Source organism: Papio anubis, chromosome 6 (genome assembly GCF_008728515.1).
Source record: "Papio anubis isolate 15944 chromosome 6, Panubis1.0, whole genome shotgun sequence".
NCBI lineage: Eukaryota > Metazoa > Chordata > Mammalia > Primates > Cercopithecidae > Papio > Papio anubis.
The window spans coordinates 30,505,721-30,526,589 of record NC_044981.1 but is presented as its reverse complement, the minus strand read 5'-3'; the positions used below and the strand labels follow the sequence as shown (position 1 = coordinate 30,526,589).

Genomic DNA, 20,869 nt, shown 5'->3' with positions numbered 1-20,869 from the left:
ATTCATGCATCACCTGAGGTCCCACAGGCAAAGGCCTGGATTATGCAGAAACAGAACACATTGCTGGGCAAAATAGGTGATGGGAAATGGAATGGGGAGAGGGAGGAAAAAAGGAAGATGGGAAGTGGGTTCAGAGGGAGGTGCAGGAGGCAGTTACCAAGGAACCCACTCACACAGTTGTGGAAAACTCAACCTTTATTATTACCTGCCTAGTGCAGGGGATTAAAACTGCCTCAAGCTAGGTCCATATATTAGTGTAAAAATCTGTGTCTCTCCCCCCAAAAATGTACAAACCCCAAGTGATTATAGAAAAATCAATGTGGCAGCTACACTAGAGATGTCCAACCCCAAGGCTACAGGCTGTTGCTCCCTCTTTCCCACTAATCCCAATATTTACTCCACAGAAACGTACAGGCTTAGAGAAGTTCTAGCTACAAGACTGCAGGTGGGAAGTGGGGGTGACTGAGGGCTGGGGCGGGGCTACCCCCAGGTCCAGTGTTTCAGGTGATGGAGGTGGAAGAAGCCCAAGCTGAGAACAAGTCCCGGAGCAGGCATAAGGGAACATTTTCCTCTCCTTCTTGTCCTCTTCACCCCCAGATTCTCAGCCAGTGGGGTCCAGTGTGTGACAGGGAGAGAGAAGCTGGGGGCGCAGCCACCTCTCCAGGAATCAGTGTTGTCCAGTGGGGCCCAGGTGCTCCAATGGGCCATGTCCAGTGTCTATCCTATATTTCCCCCCACCCTTCCCCAAGGGAGGGCTAGAGGAGGTTGGAGAGGATCCCATCCACAGGGCCAGCTGGGTGGGTGACAGGGGCTTCTGGGAAGGAAGAACAGGAAGGGGACATGAGAGCGTGTCCAGGAAGGGGAGAAGGGGCATCAGCTCCCTAGGTGGGCCCAGCCCACCTGCAGTCTCACTGCCTCTATTAGAGGTGATGGGCTGTCGGGAGGGGAAGGGCAGAGGTGCCATTGGGTCCTCTTGTTTTAGTGTCACTGGCTTCCCCTAGATCGCTCCCTGAGGGAGGGGCAGCTGGACGTGTGATTCACACCGTGTTGAGTGCATCCTCTGCCAGGAACCGATGCAGCTGGGAAAAGGGTGGTCGCTGCTCAGACTCCCGGCTCCAGCACCGAAGCATCAGCTCATATAGGCCCTGCGGGCAGGCAGGCGGCCGGGACAGGTACACCTGCATTGTGGCAGTGTGGATGAGAGGCAGGAGACAAATATTCTTTAGTCTCCAAGAGGACAACTGCCCCTTCTGTCCCCCACCTTGGACCCATCTTCCTTCCCCTCCACTCTGACCTGCCGGCCCTGGTCCCGGAAGAACTCCCCCGCGTTCTCGATGACCTGCTCGTCGGTGAGCTGCCCAAAGGGCTGGGCCCTGCAGAGCATCAGCACCTCCCACAGGGTCACGCCAAAAGCCCACACATCACTTGCAGTCGTGAACTTCCCCTGGGATGCAGAGAAGGCAGCAAAAACAGACATCAGGCAACATAGACCCTCCTCCCTTCCTGTCAGAAGCCCCAGATCCACTCTGGGCTCCACTCAGGCCTGATCCCTCCCAACGCCAGGCTCTCCACTCTGCTCCGCTGGCCACCTTTTTCAACTCCTCTCCCTCGGATTCTGCCTTTCCTCTCCATGCTCTGGTCCTCTCTCCAGGGCCCTGGCCCACCTCTTCCTTCTGCTACTCCTTCCTCTCCATCCACCCCCACTTTCTGGTCCTGATCCTCAGTCTCCCTACGCACCCCCTCTGTCTCCAGCTTCCTCCCCCTACCTTGTCTCTTCAGCTCTCTGCCACCCTGTCTCCAACCCCAGTACCCACTCTTGGCTCCAGGACTCTTGCCCATCACACTGCAGCTCCTGCTTTCCCCAGTCCCTTGGGCTAGGAGAACCTCATTTTACAGATGAGATTCTGTAAAATGCAACCCAGAGAAAGTGCGTGACTGATGGAGACCAGGGCTGCGAGTGGCGGCCAGTGTTCTCCCACCTGCCCTGCCCCAACCTGGCTGTCCTCGGGCTGCTCACCATGAGGATGCACTCCCAGGCCATCCAGCGGATGGGCAGCACTGCCCGGCCCTGCACACGGTAATAGTCCCCAGCATAGAGGTTCCGGCTCATGCCAAAGTCTGCGATTTTGATGGTGAAATTTTCCCCAACTAGGCAGTTCCGCGTGGCCAGGTCGCGATGTACAAAGTTGAGTGTGGCCAGATAGCGCATGCCGGAGGCGATCTGGGCTGCCACATGCAACAGCATTGGGTAGCTGAGAAGGGAACCAACAGAAGGTCACTGGGGGCAGCTTCGCAGATTCCCATCCAGGAGAGGAGAGAGCGCCCACTCCCCGGGCCCGGTCACTCCGGTTCCCCATGTGGAGGTGGCATGCCCATGTGAGGCCAAGGGTCACTTCCGTCTCAATCTTCCAGGCCTAGCCAACCCTAGGGGGCTCTTCTTCCATTGTGCTCCCCAATCTGGACTCAGAGGGGAGTGAGGGTGACAGAAAGCAGAAGGGACATCATGGCAGGGCCCAAGTCCCTTCACCACTCTTGCGTAGTCACCTCCAGCCTTTCTGTCCATGTTCCTGGGTTAACTTGTCACACGTTCCTTATTCCAGGCCCTCCTGGAACCTCTCCCTGCCTTCCTACCCCCATGCTCCCCTCTTTTCCTCGAGGCTGAAGCAAGGGGAGAGGAAGAGACCCCCTTGGGGAATTCTCAGCAAGGCCCAGCCTGGGTAAGCAGGTACCTGATGGTGGGCCCCTGCGCAGCCTGCCCATCCCCAGGGGCCCCCTCAGCTGCCTTGTCCTCCAGCTGGTGGGCGCTGAGGAACTGGTTGAGGTCGCCGTTCTCCATGTAGTCAGTAATCATGCAGAGGGGGTCGTCCTGCACACACACGCCCAGCAGCCGGATGATGTTTGGGTCCTTGAGCCTCGACATGATCTTCACCTCTTTCAGGAAATCATTCCTGGAGAACAAGGAGAAGGTGAAGAGGAATGCCGAGTGGGCGGCCTGCACCTTCCCCCGCCCACCTCCTTCCTCAGGTGGACCAGGCGTCCCCACCCCCAGCGTACATGCAAATCCCCTCCCAGAAACGCCACCCCTCTGTTGAGCTCTGCCATTGTTCTCTCCAGGTGGCTCCCCACTCTTCATGGCCTCCCGTCCCTTCTTCCAGATGCCATCCCTGGTCCTCACCTGGCATTCTTGGTGGCATCTGGCCGTAAGATCTTGACAGCTACCAGCAAGGGGTGTCCCTTACGCATATTAAAGGGGCAGTCAAGACTGACCAGATCTTGAGGGCTGTCGACCTCACACAGGTGCACCTGGAGAAAGAAGTTCATTTGCTAGGCGATCACAGGGTCAAACGGATTAACATGGTCACAAATGACTAAGGTTCCTGGCCAGGGGAATGTGCAGGCATGGCATCACAGCACCCAATAGGCCAGACACTACTGATGGCTGGGTAGGCACCCTCCTTACCTCCCCAAACTGGCCCTCGCCAAGCTTCTCTTTGAAGCGGAGCCTCGATCGAGGGAAATCCACTCTGGGGGGCCCATCCCCGACTGCCCCTGGGGGCAGTGCAGGCACAGCATAGGTGTTGCCCCCGGTGACGCCCTGCAGGGTAACAATGTCAGCCTCGGCATAATGGGGGACGCTGTTCTGGGGAGGTGGGGGCAGAAGCGGGGCGCCTGGCTTCTCAGGCTCCATATAGTCCCCACTGTAGGCTGCAGGGGTGAGGGGAAAGAAGACAGGACGAGGCATCAGGAACAGCCCGGGAGCTATGGTTCCCCACAGCTCAGCCTCCCGGAGGGCCCCGTGTCTCCCAGTCGAGTGAGAAACTGGGTCTATGCTGTATCTTCCCAGTATTCCATGCACCGACCTCAAACCAGGAAGACACTGGCATGGGATGAGAGTTAGCTATTCCAGAGGTTTTCAAGGCAATGAATATGGTTGAGCAAAACTGTCATAAAGTCTTACTCTTTAGGGCCTCCCTAGGGTCTCTCAAGAGACCATGAGATAAATCTTGGCTGGAAGAATTTTTCCCCAGGAATTCTCCCACCTCAGGATAGTCCCAGCATCCAGGCACCCTCCACCTTCCAAACCCTTGTCCCGTTCACCACAGCTCCCTCCCCTTCACTTAGCTGCTCTCCCATGGCTACTGCCTGGCTCCTCCTGGGGCCAAGCCCTCCCAGCCCTTTCAACCCAACACACCAAGCTCAATGACAAGCAGAGACAGGCACACAGAGAGGAGGGAGGATAACAGCTGCTCACAGTCCCAACACAAGTTGTCTACAGACAAGAGAGGAAGCAGAGCTGTCCCCTCTTAGCCCTGGGGAAGGGGCCACAATGAGAAGGCAACACCGAGGACAGGAGGGGCAGACGGAAAGGGTCGGGGCGTGAGCCTTCACCTCTGGGACTGCAGAGAGAGGACACATGTGGGGGAGAGGGCAAGCGCCGGGGTGAGAGCCCTCCTCCTCACAGCTCTAGAGAGAGCAGAGAATAAAGGAGGAGTTACAATAGTCTGGGGCCACCACGGCAACCTCCTGTCTAGCTCTGGAATGCCGAAGAGACGGTGTGGAAGAGGAGGAGGGAGAAGAGCTGGGGACCAGTAAGCTTTCTACTCTTCAGCTCAAGGTGGGGGGCTTTAAAAAGAGCAAGCAGCAGCAGAGATGAGCTAAGGTCACAAGAGCTTCCTCCTTGGGAGCTCAGGAGAGCAGAAGAGGCCACAGTGGGCAGAGGAGGAAGTGCAAGGTGTGAGGGCTTTTCCCTGCCCCAGTAGAGGTATGGGGAGCCTGGCGGAGCCCAGGAGCAGAGGGGCTTACCCTGGGTGTTGGTGGGTTTGGCCCAGGTGGGTGTGGGGGGGCCCGGGCCTCGAGGGGGACGGGCGTAAGTGGCCAGAAGGAGGCGGTAGGCTGGATTGGAGAGCAGCAACGCTGTCGGGAGAAGGAGGAGGGGAAACACGGGGAAGGGATGAGACTCAAGGCTAGACAGACAGGGAGACCTTGAATAGGGCAAGACCAGGGCTGATGGGATGACTGCATTAAGAGACAGACAGGATAAAACAAGGATCTGCAGAGTGACGGATGGCTGGCTGGATAATGAATGGATGGACAGGTGGGATATATGAATAGATGGATGGATGGTAAACAGATGCTTTGTTGGATGGATGGATAATAGATGGATAGATGGATGTATGAATATAGATGGATGATGGATATGGGTGGATGGATGGATGAATAGATTTATGAATATAGACAGAAGGATAGATGATGGAGGATTGATGGATGGATGCAAGGGTGTATGGCTATGGAAGGAAGGATGGGTGATGGAAGATGGATGGATAGAAGGAACAAACATGGTGAGTCTAATATAAAGCAGAGGGGCCAGGGAGACACAATGAGAGGGTAAAACAAAGAGAGATGTCTGTGGGACACAGACGGGATAGGAACACGGGGGACTGTGGGTAATACATGCGGAACTCTTGAGAGACACTACATGATAGGGACAAAGAGTGATATAGGCAGTAACCAGGGGCACGGAAAGAAGAAAACAAGTGGAAACTGGGGAAGACAGGGAAAAAAGAGAATGGGAAAGGGTTACAGTAAGAAAACAGCAGAGAGGACAGAGGTGCGACTGGAACAAGGCGAGTCTTACCAGAGCCATTGGGGACACAGGGAGCGGAGTGGGGCGGATTCCCACGAGGCCGGGGCTCCTGGTAGGGGGGTGGCTCTCTAGGACCTGGGCGGTTGTTGATGAGGATAGTGTCCCCAGGAACAGAGAGGTGAACCGTCAGCTCCTCTTCCAACACCCTCCGTTCAGCCTTGTCATGGGGATGGGAGGCGTCACCCGTGTTGCTCAGCACACACGGCCTGGCCCTCTGCTGTGTCCATCCCTGCGTTGCCTCCCTCAGCCCTCACAAGAGCCCTACAGCTGTAGATACTATCAGCACCATCTTTAACAAGTAGAGAAACTGAAGCTCAAGAGCATGGAGGTAACTTCCCTGTCCCACAATGAGATTCCAACCCTCATCTGCCCAGTCCGTAACTATCGACCTTTTTTTGTTTGTTTGTTTGTTTGTTTTTGGAGATGGAATTTTGCTCTTGTCGCCCAGGCTGAAGTGAAATGGCGCGATCTCAGCTTACTGCAACCTTCACCTCCCGGGTTCAAGAGATTCATGCCTCAGCGTCCCGAGTAACTGGGATTACAGGCATGAGCCACCATGCCTGGCTAATTTTGTATTCTAGTAGAGATGGGGGATTTCACCATGTTGGCCAGGCTGGTCTCGAGCTCTTGACCTCAGGTGATCCTCCTGCCTCGGCCTCCCAAAGTGCTAGGATTACAGGCGTGAGCAACCGTGTCCAGCCATCAACCTTAATGTATATTCCTGCCATTGGACTCCAACTGGAAGACATGGCCTGGGGTGTGCCAGACATCTTCCCTTTGCCCCTCCAGCCCCACTCTCCGCCTGTCTCCACCCTGCTTCTGCCCCAAGGCTGACCAGTGTAGACTGTACCAACAGGCCTCGTTTGGGCTGGCCAGAGAGGAGCCCGGCAGGAATTTGGGGCAGAAAGTGAAGTCAGGGCATCTATTCTCCCAGGCCCTCCCTGATGGGTAGGCACGGGCCAGCTGCATCCCAGGACCAAAGTCTACTGCCCCTGTCAAGGCACCCTCTCCACAGACTCTCTCCTCTGGGTCATGGTATTTGCCGCCTCCTCTCCGCTCAGCAGACCCGGGACTCGGAAGCAGCCCTCCTTGTGAGCCCCATCCCCTCCTTGACATGGTGTAAGTGGTCTCTTTACTAAGCCCTCCTCTTGGAATGCTAGTGGGCTGTGCCCTGCAGGCCCCATTGGACTCTGGCTCGTGCTGGGGCCTAGCCTCCCCCCACCACTCCACAGGCCGCAGCTGTGCCCACCTTGCTGAGGAGCCTGCGCCAGTGCAGCCGCCAGAGCATGAGGGCAATGATGAGCAGCAGGAGCAGGATGATGGCCACCAGGCAGCCGATGAGGATTGCGGTCGGGCTCCCCTCGGCCTTGGCCACGGGCTGCTGGCCCCTGGGCTCCAGCTCTGGCGGAGGCAGCAGGGTCAGCACCACAGGAGGGTCCCACCCTAGCCGAGGGGGAGGCCCAGGGAGAAGGGTGCAGAGGGTCCACACGCCCACCCAAGGCTGCTCACCCAAGCTGCTGAAGTTGGTGGGAGGTGGGCCAGGCGGCCACCAGGGGGCTGGTGGGAAGGTGCCTCCCAGTGCTGGAGAGGAATTGTTCACCACATCTGGGGAGAAGGAACAAAAAGAAAGGAGAGAGGTAAATGAGGAGGAGACCCAAGGGAGGCAGTGGATTGCTGTGCAAAGGAGCAGAAGCATGGGTGATTCTCAATAGACAACCACTGACCAGTGGGGGTTGGGGGAGCAGGGTCCTGGAAGTCCCCAGCTGTGGTGGGTGTTAACCCTATAGTTGCTGGACTGTGGGGAAGCGAAGGACAGTTATCTGGAGGCTTAGAGGGTATTTCTCAACTAATACAGAAGTATTTCAATATTTTAACAACCAATACTGTCATACTAGCTCAATAACAGTCATGGGCGAGGGGCTTACAAAGGAAAGATGGATACGCAGAGAAAAGGAGGCAGAAAGGGGCTCAAGCTATTTGGGGTACCCCTAATTGAGAAGTTTCAGTGGGTGATGGGTGGATATGATGCAAGGAATGAATATTTTGGGGACACTGCAGGGTTAGGAATGAAATCAGTTGTCAATTTCAGGGACTTACCAGAGATGAAGGAGATTTCGCTGAAGAGTAACCAGGGCCCCGCAAAGAGGAAGCGGCACTGCAGAAAGCGAGCCACACGGCCACCAAGGGGCACTGAGACAGCCCGGGCTCTGGGGTCCCCCAGGTTGCCCCCCAGGTTGTGGCGCATAGGCTCCCCCTCCCAGGCCATGGCAGGGCCACGCCGGAAGCGACATTCCACCCCGCCAGGCAGACGGGCTCCCAGCGTGTGCATGTTGTTACAGTGGACCTGGGGGGAAGGGAAGAGGGCACAAGGTCAAGGCTAGGAGTGCTGGGAGCACCCCAACGGCACCACCCATAGCTTCAGAGCCCTCCTCGAGAGCCAGACTCACTCACCTGCATGGCCTGGAAGGCCCTCAGCCGGTCAAACTCAAACTCCATCTCCACGTAGCCACTGGAGAAGCTGTGGTTGCTCCATCCCACATAGTCATAGCCTGGCCAGACCCGTAGCTCCTGACTCTTCCTAAAGTCATCCAGCCCCACCACGCCATCTGCCAGCTGGCCCAGACCCCCATACTGCAATCTGGAGAAGGGACCAAGGAAGAGGAAGTTGGAAGGGAAGAGGGTCTTAATATCCAGGCACTCTGCCCTGTCACCCCCTGGCACAGTGGCCTGGCAAGCCTGGCTCCCGTCCACTAGTCCCATTCCCACCCCACCCCACCCCACCCCACACTCATGCAGCTGGCTCTGCTCTTCTCTCCACCCCTACCCCAGCTGTATCACAGGTACTTTGCAGGTCACATCCAGCACACCACCTCTAAGGGGCACCATTTCAATCTGTGATGTGCATATTTATTGCAGCAATTTCCAACAATGTGTGTTAGCAAAGAGGTGCCTTTTTTGTACAGTGTCATATGGGCTAGTGGTCACCCAAGTCCTACCCTCTGAGGCCCCACCTAACCTATCCCTCTTCTCAATTCTTCCGTCTCATTCCCTACCCTACTCACCATCCCCCCCTACACACACACACAGTCCTCCCACCCTAAACTCCACGTCCTGCAGGGGTCTTTCTTACCCGCCCATGGTATGTCCATCATAGGTGGAGTCGTTGAGGTACACAGCCTCAGATAAGTACATTGTCTGCCCCACAGGGGCGGTGTAAGACAGGAGTCCATCTGGGGCAGGGTGAGAGGATGGGGATCAGAGGCACGAAGGCTCCATCCCCCATCCCTGCATCAGGCCTGGGCAGGTTTCAGGTCCCTTCTCATATCTCTCCACTGGCACATTGGCATGGAGGAGACAATGCCAGCTAGCCCCCTCCTCAGAGTGACAGTTTCCCAGCAGGAGAAAGGGAATCCTGGATGCCCATTCTCCACACTCCCCACCCTGCACTCCCCTGCTCAGGAAACAGATTTCCAGGGAGCTGGGCCACTCACCCCTCCAGAGGCAGCCATAGAGCTCCACCCGCAGACAGACGCTCATGACCCGGTCAGCCCGGGGGTAGAAGCGAACCAGTCGGGCAACCATGGGGGGCCCAAGGTCCTTCAGCACTACTCCCTCAGGGTCCTCATTGCCTGAGATCACCTGTGGGCCAGGAAACGGGGTGCGTGGGAAGGGGTCCAGGTCAGATCTTACTTCCCAGCCACCAGCTGCTCCCTGGCCCAGCCCACAGTGGCCACTTAGAGACCCGTGAGGGGTGGCACCGAGCACACAGCACTGTGGGGCGCAGCCAGGCATGGGTGAAATGAAGATCTGCAGCTGAGACCTCTGGCCCTCTTGCAGCTCTGATGTTCTGTCCTCAGACTCCAGGCTCAGCTGCCCTCTTCTCCTTGTCTGGCTCCATCCATTTGTCTCCCAGCCTATCCTCCCATTGTGCCCAGATTCTCCCCAGTCCTCACAGCCCTGCACCCCTGCCTCAGCTTCCCCTTCATTTCAGCCCATTCCCTCTGTTCATTCAGCAGAAGGTGGGTGAGTGCCTGCTCTGTGCCAGGCACGTTCTCAGTGGTGAACATCACTCCCCGCCCTTGCAGGACTGAAATCCCAGCAAGGGAAACAGCTGTGAAGAACAAGAGGCAGGGTGTATGGACAGAGCAGTGCAGTGGGTGGCCAGAAAAGGCTCTCTGAGGAGGTGACACCTGGCGGAGAACTGAATGGGGTGAGGGAGAGCCTGTGGTTATTTGCGGGAGGAGCTTTGCAGGCACAGAGAAAACGTCCGGAAGCTGTGGGAACGAGCCCTGGCTTGTTCCAGCAACAACGAGAACGGCAGTGTGGCCAAGGAGGCGCAAGGAGCCAGTGATGCAGGCAGGAGCCAGGTCAGGCTGAGCATCCTGCACCAGCTAGGGGCTCAGCTTTTGTTCTGGCAGAGTGGAAAGCCAGCACAGGGGTGTCGGCTAGGTGTGACGTATCTGATTTACATGCTTTAAGGTCCACTTGATGCAGCCCCCCAGGTGGAAATCTGGCTCCAGGCAGAAAAGGGCAGAAGCAGGGAGACCGATTTGGCATCTACTGCACTCATCTAAGCTGGAGATGGTGGGCGGGTGGCCTAGGGCAGTAGAGGTGGAGTGGTGAGGAGTGACTGGACTCAGGAACACTATGGAGGTAGAACAGACTGGGCTGCTGATGCTTTGGAAGGAGGTGAGAGAAAAAGAGGAATCAAGGATATCATCTTAGCTTATAGCCTAGGCAACTAGGCAATGGTGATACCACTTCCTGAGCTGGAGAATGCCAGGGGAGGAGCAGGTTTAGGTTGGGAATGGGAATCAAATTCAGCTTGGGAAATTAAAGGTACGTTTGAGATGCCTATTAGACATCTAGGTGGCTGGCTACAATGCTTGTAATCCCAGCACTTTGGGAGGCTAAGGTGGGAAGATCGCTGAGCCCAGGAGTTCAAGACCAGCCTGGGCAACATAGCAAGACCCCATCTGTTTAAAAAAAAAAAAAAAAAAAAAAAGACATCTAGGTGAAGAAGTCCAAAAGGTAGCCAGGTTTGCAATACTGTTTGGAGCTCAGCTGAGAGGCTTGGGCTGGCGATTATATAAACTGGAGGGTCGTCAGTGTATAGGTGGTGTTCACAGTACAGCTGGAAGTGAGGAAAATCAACCTCCTCTGGGTGCTGCCTCTGCCAGCCTCACCTCCTGACCCCAGCGGTCCTTCCAGTCCATCCAGCGGCGACCGTCCCGGGAGTAACGCAGCCGGTAGCTCCGGGAGAACTCCTTGCCCAGGCCCCCAGCATGCCGTCCCTGGGTGCCCACCAGAGCCACCAGGTGCAGCCGTTGTAGATCCACCTGCAAGTACTCCTCCTCCTTGGGAAACACCGACCCTGCGGGGCACCAGGCCCCATCCCCGTCACTGCTCTCCAACCTGAGAGGGTGAAGAGGGGCACAGAGAACATCGGGCCCCAGGTCTGCCTCTATCTCCAGTACTTAAACCCCACTTCATTCGCCCCTCAGACTGCAGGGCTTTCACTGGCATGGGCAGAGGGGTTGGAGGGGAAGTAGAGGTCCCAGGGGCTCCCCTCGGGGCAGCTGCAGGTGTATCAGGTGTGCCAAGTACCTGCTGTGGCGGGCGGCAGTGGAGTCTGACCAGGAGCTGGAAGCAGAGATGTCACTGTCTGGGATGGTCCGGTCCTGCATGCCCAGGGCATAGCGGCACTTGGCTGAGTAAAAAGCAGGCATGTAACAGGTCAAGGCCCCCAACTCTCTACCTCCCAAGCCCTGGCCCTCAGGGACCCATGATTCAGTCTCCTCACCAGGATCAAAATGTCCCTTCATGTCAGCATCTCCACTTGCCACCAGGAACAGCAGCAGTAAAGACGAGAGGGCCCCTGGCCCCATAGCTCCTGATCCCTCGGGCCTAAGGGGGTGGGGGCAGCATCTCTGCAGGGGATAAAATGGGTGGTGGGTAAGTTAATCAGGACTGAGTCATAGCTGACAGCAACAGACAGAATGGGCCGCTTTGGGGATAATAACAGTAAAACAACAACAACAGTCATTGTTTAACAGCATCAGCTGTATTTTTAGAATGCTTCCCCTGTGCCAGACACTGGCCTAAACCCTTAAACAGAATCCATAATTTTATCTTCACAGTCACTTCATAAGGTAGATACTATTACTATCCATATTTAACACATGAAGAAACTAGGGCAGAGATCAGTTAACTTCCTGAAGCCCCATTTCTGCAATCAAGAATGGGCAAAATACCCCCATAGACAATGGCTTAGAACAAACAAGTGTGCAAAAAATGTTATAACACACACAACAGGAAAAGGTTTAATAACTACAGTAAACTAAGGCCCCTTAGGAACTGACAAGAAAAAATATATAAGTAACCCAATAAAGAAACAACCAAAGAATTTGAATAGTCATTTCACAGAAAAGCAAAGCCAAATTGCCAACATTTTTTTATGGTCAAATTCACTAGCCTCAGGGAAATACCACGCAGATTGACTAGATATTTTTTTAAGGCTGTAACATATAAAAGTGGTGGAGGGTGAAGAAAAGGGAGGCACCATGCTCAATGGCAGAAATGTAGTGTTATCCTCTATTAGGAAAGGGATCTAGCAATGTCTATTATAATTTAAAAAGCACGTCCTCTTCAACCCAGCATTCCCTCTCCTAACGATCTACCCAAATGGAGAGACAGAAGCACCAGGAAGAAAGAACATATGTGCAGGGCTGGGTCTGGTGGCTCATGCCTGTAACCCCAGCACTTCGGGAGGTTGAGATGGGAGGATCACTTGAGGCCAGGAGTTAGAGACCAGCCTGGTCAACATAGCGAGACCCCATCTCTTTTAAAAAAAAAAAAAAAAGAAAAAGAAAAAGAAAAAAGAAAAAAAAGAAGATGCTCAAAGATGTTTATTATGGCACCTTTTGTGAGACATAAATCTGTAAGATATGTGAATGCTCACAGGGGACAGGCTGGAATTAAAAAATAATAATAATAAGGTTTATGGACTACTCTGCAGCTATGAAAAGTAACAAAGAGGCAGTAAATTCCTAACTTAGTGTAATTTCCTTGTGTATCTGTTGAATATGAAAAGCAACCTACAGAAGTATAAAAAATTATCCCACCTTTTGAAAACAGAACAAGCACCCATGTTTGTATATATATCTGTGTGTATGTCTACAGGTAAAGAATATATAATAGAATATAACAATAGAATATAATATAACACGAGTTAACATGAATGGGGCAAAAGAAAAGCAAATAAAAAAAGACAGGTTGATTGTATTATTTTTCTAAATCCTATAACATAAATGCATTTATGTAAAACCATATGATATGTAAAAGAATATGAAATTCATTTTGAATTTTAAAAAATAAATGTCCCAGAAAAGGTTGGGCAATTCCTTGTTGAGGATATGATAGAATTAAACATCAGATAAGCCTGGACCAGCTGACCCTGCTGCCCTCCCACATAGGAGTCTAGACTTCTAAGAGAAGGGCAGAGGGGACCCCAGCACCTTCCAGTCTTACTGTCCCCTAGAGCCCTCTAGGCCCAGGGTGGTCCCTGGACCATCAGCAATACCTGGAAGCATGGAAGAAATCAGAATCTCAGGCTCACCCTTGACCTGCTGAATCAGAATCTGCATTTTAACACAATTCCCAGGTGATCTGTGCCCATTAAAGTTTCAAAATCCCTACTCTGTTCCTCAGGATCAGGAAGCTTACCCCACATAAAACAATTCTAAATGGCATCTCCTTACAAACCCAAATAACTATTCTCCCCTCCCCTGCTGCAGGAAAAGCTGTCCTAACCTGTACTGGTCCCAGAGCCCCACAGTGAAGTCTCCAGGCCCTAGAGTCCTGAGGGACTCGACTGCCACCTCTTATCAGGTTCAGGGCATCTTGGGCCCAGTTATCCCTGCTCTGCCTTCCTGAGACCCAGACATCCAGTCCCCCAGTTCCCACTTCCAGAAGGTGGCTGCCTCTGAGGGAATGAGGAAAGGCTGAGTTGCCTTGGAGATGAGGGCGGGTCTAAAGACAAGGAAGGCAGGTCACCCCAGGAGGTAGGAGGAGTGGGGGATACTCCCCCATCCCTTTGTCCTCCTTCAGCTGCTCCCACAATGCACTAGGGCAGGAATGTAAGAGGCAGCTGAGACCCCAGAGCTCTGAAGCAGCAGCTGAGGGGGATGACTGAGTTGTGGGGGGCACTCAGTTATCAAGGAGAGGCTAGAACCAGAAGGCATCACGCCTGGTCCCTTAGGGTCCAGCGCTAGGGAGCAGGCGGCCAGAGTCCCAGGAGACTGGCTCAGAATTCCTGGGTGCCACTCTCCACCCCCACCTCTCTCTGGAACAGCGGGGCTCTTGTTCCCCTGAGTAACCTTCATGCCTATCCCAGATGAGTCATCCGAGCCACACAGAGCCGAGAGGAGCCCGGGGCAGAGACACAAAGGCAGGCAGAGGATAGGAGGCAGGCAGAGACAGATCGAGAGCCACAATGCAAGAGGTAAATAGAGCAGGCTCAGAAACACGGGGCACAGAGCCAAGCAGAGGAGCACAGAGAAGCACAGAGCCATCTGGGCTCTCCATTCTCCAACACCCCCAGTCACCTCATCTCTCTCCACTGGGTCTTCAGCCCATAGTCAGAGACACAGAGGGCAAGAGAGGACAGGCCCAGAAGACCTTCCCCAATCCCACCGCCTCCCACCCCATTACAACCAAAGACAAACCAGGGGCCAGGCCACCCTGCCTCAAGTCTTTCACGCTCCTCTCCCAACCCCCCATGTCCCACTCAGACAACACCCACACAGCTCTGTATACACACACACACACACACACACACACACACACACAGTGAGACACAGAAACTTACTGAACTGGCTGTAAACAGCGAGGCTAAATGTGGCATGCACACACCCCCCTCTCAGTGTCTCTGACAACCATCACAGAGTTTCTGAGACAGAGGAAACACAGAAGCTCATGCACACATCAACCCGTCCACACCTGGGCATTCCTTCAAGTCCAACCCCATCGCTCAATGAATAGCCACTTCAGACACCTGTGAACATGAAATGACAGACACCACATGCTCCTGTGACCAGAAGACAGCATGAGACACACACGCCCAGGCCCTTGGGTACAGGATCCCCAGAGAACTGGGGCCCAGCCTCTAACACACACAGGTGACCAAGCCAGAGGGATGTCGAGGGGGCAGAGAACAGGTGGGCGCTGGGTGGGAAGAGTGGCAATAAGGACAACAGCCTTTCCCTGCCTTTCCACTCTCCTTTCACCTGTCTCCACTACACCACTCAGTCCTGGACACACCTACAGGCCCTCAGCAACAGCCGGCGAGCTTGGGCGCCAGCGTCTGGCTGCTGGAAGTACTGGGAAGAAATGTTCAGTCAGGAGCCAGGTGTGGGGGGTGGGACCCTGAGGATGGCGCTCACTGGCAATGACATTCTCTCATGCCAGAGCCAACTGACCATCCAGCCGGGAAGAGTGGTGTCACTGGTGGGTTACAGTGTCAGTCCCTCTTTTTGCTGGACTGTGACCAGGCTGACCAACTGGGTGTTGGCTGAGCGAAGGCTTAGCAGTCAGTAGATGGCCGCAGGGACTGGCCAGGTGGAGGGCAGGCCGTGCTCTCCAGGCGGTGATGAGCTGACTCAGTGGGGCTGCGCAGGAGCATCTCCTCCCGGGGCTCAGTGCCTCCACACTGAGTGAAAGGGGACTTCCCTCCATGCTGGAGGCTCAAAGCTCTTTCTGGGAGGTCAGGGCTTCACCTCCCCCCAGCGCCCGCCCCCGGTTTTCAGACGGTAAGCCAGAGCATCGGGGAGGCGGGCAGGGAGGCTTAGAAGAGCTGGACGACCAAGCACGGCCCGGGACGTCCTGTCTCCCCCGCCCCTCGCCCGGCAGCCGCCGCCGCGCGCCGCCACCCCAAGAGCCCCAGGCCTCCGCCAGCGGGGTCCGCTCGCCGCTCTCCCTACCTCTCATCGCTCCTCCCGGCAGACCCAGGCGTCCGACCCGGGAGCAGGGCCTCTTCGGCGGCAGGGCGAGGGGCGGGGGAGGCGGAGGGAGCCAGGAGCCAGGAGCGGGAGGCGCCGGCGGGGCTCGGGTGTCGGGAGGCGGCTCCCGCGAGCAGCTGTCGGGGGCCTGTTCCGGGGAGAGGAGCCAGGACTGGGGCGGCTCGGGCCCAGGCACCGCCTCCCCCTCGCCTCGGCTCCCTCCCTTCCTCCTCCCGCTCCTCGCTCTGCTCCCTCCCCTCGGCCTTCTCGCCGCGCGTTCGGGCTCGCCGCCCTCCCTTCCCCCTCCCGGACCCAGTAGTCCCGGTGGCTCCCACGCCCCGCGCCGCGCTCCAGGCCCCGCGCCCGCCACGCCCACCCCGTGCGCCCGCGCCCGGCCCGGCCTCCCCCAGGTAACCCGCCCGCCGAGCCCGCCAGGGCGCTCCGAGGCCGCCCAGCCGCCCGCGCCGCTGCCCCCGGTCGGCTCCGCGCCCAGTCCCCTCCACCCACTCGCAGCCCACCCCGCTTCCCAAAACGAGAACCTCCAAAGCTGGCGCCCCAGGGGGCCGGCTGCAGTCCCGCTCAGTGCCCACGAGGGGAAGACGCCCCTCCTACTTCTGGGCTCGGTTCCTGGTGGGAGAGGCGAAGGGGAGCAGCCCCAGGGCACAGAGGAAGAAGCAGGTTCCCACAGGCTAGGCCCAGCCCAGCTGCCGGAGTTAGCCCGGAGAAGGGAGCAGGGCTCAGGTCTCAGGGCTCACCTGTCCAGCCAGGCCCAGACAACTCTTTTCACTCCACCAACCTTTGCTCCTCTCTCGCAGCCTGTGCGCTCCCGCCCCTACCACCCAACCTGGAAGGCCCCAGGCCCTGAGGGCGGGCCCACTCTCTTCTAACCCCTTCCTCTCTAACCTTCTCCTCTCAGTTCTTCTCTCTGCAGGGCCTTCTCAGGAACCCGGGGGTCCAGACACCCAGGCCCTGATTCCCCTGGGCTCCCAACGGAGTGGAGTGGGAGGGGAACTCAGGAGTCCTCAGGACAAGCCTCCCTCAGGTCCAGCCAGCTCTAGCCCTGGTGAACCGGAGGGTCTGATCACTGGCCAGAAAAGGACAAAAATGAGGCCAGGGCAAAGTTGGGTGGTCGGGAGGAGGAAGAAGAGGAGCAGGAGAAGGATGGAGGCACAGTGAAAATCACACACAGTCAAAAGGAAGGGGACCAAGAGACCCAGGGAAGATGACACAGTGACAATGAGTAGGCAAAGCAACTGAGAGAGCTGCTGGGCAGAGGATGGAGCGGGACAGAACTTGTGTGGAAGGTGCTTCTCCCGCTCCCCCCCTCAGCACTACCTCAGCCCCTCACCTCTCTCCACACCCCCACACCTGCTCACCACCTAGACGATGTCACGGTCACAGGAAGGTCTCACTCCACTGCACATCTCCACCCCAGAAACCTCACAGTAGATAAAAACATACCCTGCTTGCAGTCCCAGACAACGATCCCAAGAAAGAAACACGAAGTCCCAACCAGACAAGTACACAAAAGCACTACCAGGAAGAAGCTGGCCCTTGGGAAAGGCCGAGGCACACATGGGCACTAGTTCAGAAGCCCAAGGACGTTCCAACGGCTGAGGGACCTGCTAACAGCCGGCCTCAGGGTCACTCGGAGAGCAGCTTCTTCCCGCCTCCCTGTCCCACCAAGCCCCCGGGGATTCCTCCGGAACACCTACCCCTCCGGAGACAGCAGCTGGGGAATCTAGGCCCAGGAGACGCTGGACTGGGGGTGGGGCCAGCCTGGGGGTGGGGCCAAGGCTTCCCAAGTCACCTCACCTGGCAGCACGCAGCCCCTCCTTCCAGGAGTTGTGCTCTGGGAAAGCCCCGACAGGCCTGCCAGGCAAGCTACAGCCCGTCATACCCTGGTGGGACATTCCACACCGCAGACCCACGCTGACCCCAGCTAAGTGGCATGACAGTGCCAGACAGAGGGGTCCACTGGGGAGAGCAGAAGGAGCTAGAGAGTCCTGAAACCTTTGTCCCTTCTTCTCACTGCCTCAGGAGAAATTCCCAGCGGTGATGCCCACCTCGCCCCAGCTCCAGGCTGGAGGAGTGGGAGGGATGCAAGGCTGGGGCCCAGTGGAGTCAAGTGACAACGGAAGGGGAGCTGGAGCCAGCTGGAATGCGGGACTTGGGCTTCCCGGGGGCCTGAGAGGGAAATCCCAGCCATCCTGGGGCCCAGAGAGCAGCACCAAAGACCAAGAGGGCCTGATTACCCATCCGTGGTCCCCAGAGCCCATTCCACATCTCCTGCATCACTCTGAACCCCAGAGGCCCCCTGTGTCCCCCAGAACCCCAAAAGACCTTCTACCATCCCCTCCCATCCTGGGCTTCCCTCCCCTTCAAGCCAGTGGCAGCCTGCTGCCCAGGAAGGAGAGGACAGGAAACAGCTGAAAAAATGTGAGGAGAGGCACATAGGAGAGGGGAGAGGGCAGCTTCAGGCCTGCAGACCACCTGGCCACAGGAGGGAAGCCCAGCACGACCAGCGAGAGAGAGGACGGACCAGATGGGGCCCCACACACACACTAGCTGCAGTGCCTTCTGAGAGCTGCAGTTGCCTCTCGGGGAGCAGGCTGGGTCAGCAGTTGGGGAGAGTGAGAAGTGACGGGTAGGGGGCAGGGTGAAGGAGTGGACAAGGTTTTGGGTGTGAGTCAGACCTGATGCCACTGAATACAAACTGGAAACTGAGGTCAGGGAGTGAAGGAGGAGATTGAGATGACATATCTCTGGGAGATGAAACCGCTCAGCTGTGGATGGGGAAGAAGGGGGCACGGGACCAGAAGAGGGAGAGGAGGCTGATGGTCAGATGGGGACAATGGTGAGGGAACTCCCAGAGAGACAGGAGATGGACTGAGGTCAAGGCCGAGGAGACGGGAGAGAGGAAAAGGAGGATGAAGACAGGGCCCACACAGCAAAAGGTGGGAAGCCCCAGGCGCTCAGAGGAGGAGACTGAAGTTTGGGAAGAAAAGGGCTGAACTGGATGAAGGAACTGAAGTGGACGTGGTAGGGAAACAGTGTTGGGAACAAACTCCTAAGAGAGGAAGGCAGGGAACTGAGGAGGCCTGAGAGCTGGGCAGACAGACCAAGGGAACAAGAAACAAGGACAAGGGAAGAGAAGGGGCTGGAGTGAAACAGAGAGTGGAAGGAAAGAGGAGGGAGACTGGGGCACAAAGTGTGAAGCTAAAGGACACAGGGAGATGAGAAGAATAAAAGGCTGAGAAAGGAAGAGGCACCTGCAGGACAGACGGGGACACAAGGCCCAAAGAGAGAATCGAACCTGTTTCTGGACAATGGTCCCCCATTGGGGAACACCCTAGCTCCTCAGCCCATTTGCCACACCATGGCCCCCAACTCTATTCCCTGTCCTTCCCCTCCTCCCTGCCAAGTTCTGGGCCGCTCCCCTCCTCCCACCACATCTCCGGCCTCCAGCCAGGACCGCCTGGTCCCTGCCCACAAGGGGAGGGCCCAGCTCCAGCGCCCACTCCTGCCCTCCCAGTTCATCTCTGGCTTCCTCCCTCTCACCTCCAGCTCAGGATTCTCTTAGGTCCCAGTCACCCCAGTCTTAGGCCTTTGGGGTTTCAGGTCTGGGGCTGCCAACACCGCCTGGCTTTGTCCGAGCGTCCAGGGCCGTAGGCCCAGGAGGAGCAGCTGCCCGGGCCAGCTGCGGCTGGCTTCGATGTGACCATGGCAACCAAGTCCCGCTCCCCTCACCGAGCCTCTAGGCCCCTGCAGAGAGGGACGGAGCAGCCTGGCTGGGGAGAAAGGGAGGGGAGGCTGAGAACTGTGAAACAGAACCAAAGGGAGACCCCAGACAAAGAAACCCCAGACAAAGAGAGATGAAGAGAGGCAGAGGAAGCAGAAAGCGGTGTTGGGGGTGGTGGCCGGCAGCTCAGGCCCTCCAGAGGGGGAGAATCTAGGAGAGACAGAGAAAGAGGCAAAAGCAGGGGCTGACTTGAGGGGGAGAAGAGAGATTAGCATTGACTGGCAGAGGTCCTTTAGAGACTCCTTCTGGGCCCCTGAGAATTCACTTCCTTCCCGCAGGATTTTGCAACCTGGAGAGAATCCCAGTTTCTTAGTTGGCTGCCTCAAAAATATTATATATGGCGAGAGCTTCCCTCCAGTTACACCAATGGCCATAGGAAATACCTGAGAACAAAAGGCACTCTCAGTTTTCACAAACAGCCCCAATTTCAAAACCTAAACCATTACCTTTTAAATACCAATGGCAATGGAGCCAGTTGCGGTGGCTCACACCTGTAATCCCAGCGCTTTGGGAAGCCAAGGAGGGCGGATCGCTTGAGCCCAGAAGTTCAAGACCAGCTTGGGCAACATGGCACAACCCCATCTCTACAAAAAATTAGCTGGGTGTGGTGATGCGCACCAGTAGTCCCAGCCAAATCTGCCTTTCTGGCTTCACTCATGGGACGGACCCTTCTTCCGGGCGAGGCTGCATTTGGATGTAGCCATATTCACGCCTCCCTGTCTTTTGGCTCCTCCACTTCTCTGGTCAGGAATGGCCTTGCCTCATCTCTGCAAATCTTAGCACAACTTAAGGCCCAGTTCAAGCTCCAGCTCCTCCCTGAGGTCTTCCTGAGTCTTGCCTTATGTCCCACTCAGGAGGACCTGGCCTCCTCCTTCCCTGGGTTCCCACAACCCTTTCCAGCTCTGCCTATAGTACGGTGTTCTGTCTTCTGTGACTAGATACATATATACGCCTAACACTCTCTAGACTGTAAAGGTCTGGAAGGTGGGGAGCGGAATCCATTACTGAATGCATCTTTCATAGCTCTCGCTATCAGAGCCCTGCCCTATGCAAACTCTTTTTTTTTTTTTTTTTTTTTCCTGAGACAGACTTTCACTCTTGTCTCCCAGGCTGGAGTGCAATGGCGCATTCTCGGCTCACTGCGCCCTCCACCTCTCGGGTTCAAGCGATTCTCCTGCCTCAGCCTCCCAAGTATCATTGAGTAGTTTGGCTTATTCTGAAGGTGAGGAGAAAGAACCTTGGGGTTTTGAGTTGGGAAATGACATGTTTAGATTTGTGTTCTTTTAAAAGTGGTTTTTGGAATCTGCACGTGGGATGCGGAGTTCAGAGTAATGGCTGAGGGGAAGGAGGAGTTAATCCCGCTTTATCCTGCACATATCCCATGGTGCTCCCCTCAAGCCTCCAGGCAGGACAGCAGTGCACATT

At 56.2% G+C, this 20,869-nt stretch overlaps 1 protein-coding gene across 12 annotated transcripts; it reads right to left on the bottom strand.

Annotated features, from left to right (window-relative positions):
• Positions 1-177: 177 nt before the first annotated feature.
• DDR1 (discoidin domain receptor tyrosine kinase 1) lies at positions 178-19,542 on the bottom strand. 12 transcript variants are annotated; one of them, XM_021937096.2, is made up of 19 exons: positions 15,625-15,965; positions 14,645-14,699; positions 11,448-11,574; positions 11,252-11,354; positions 10,831-11,059; positions 9,136-9,283; positions 8,775-8,874; positions 8,096-8,282; positions 7,742-7,988; positions 7,154-7,249; positions 6,894-7,045; positions 5,636-5,801; positions 4,804-4,914; positions 3,461-3,705; positions 3,176-3,303; positions 2,730-2,948; positions 2,018-2,252; positions 1,295-1,444; positions 178-1,178 (listed from the first exon to the last, which is right to left on the bottom strand). In XM_021937096.2, the coding sequence occupies exons 3-19, from the start codon at positions 11,530-11,532 to the stop codon at positions 1,038-1,040; spliced, it is 2,742 nt and encodes a 913-aa protein (XP_021792788.2). In that variant the 5' UTR covers positions 11,533-11,574; positions 14,645-14,699; positions 15,625-15,965; the 3' UTR covers positions 178-1,037. The 12 variants fall into 12 exon arrangements, with proteins under 12 accessions (XP_021792788.2, XP_021792786.2, XP_021792785.2 ...); XM_021937094.2 differs by lacking the exons at positions 14,645-14,699; positions 15,625-15,965 and adding an exon at positions 19,204-19,542; XM_021937093.2 differs by lacking the exons at positions 14,645-14,699; positions 15,625-15,965 and adding an exon at positions 17,358-17,722.
• Between the last annotated feature and the right edge of the window lie 1,327 nt (positions 19,543-20,869).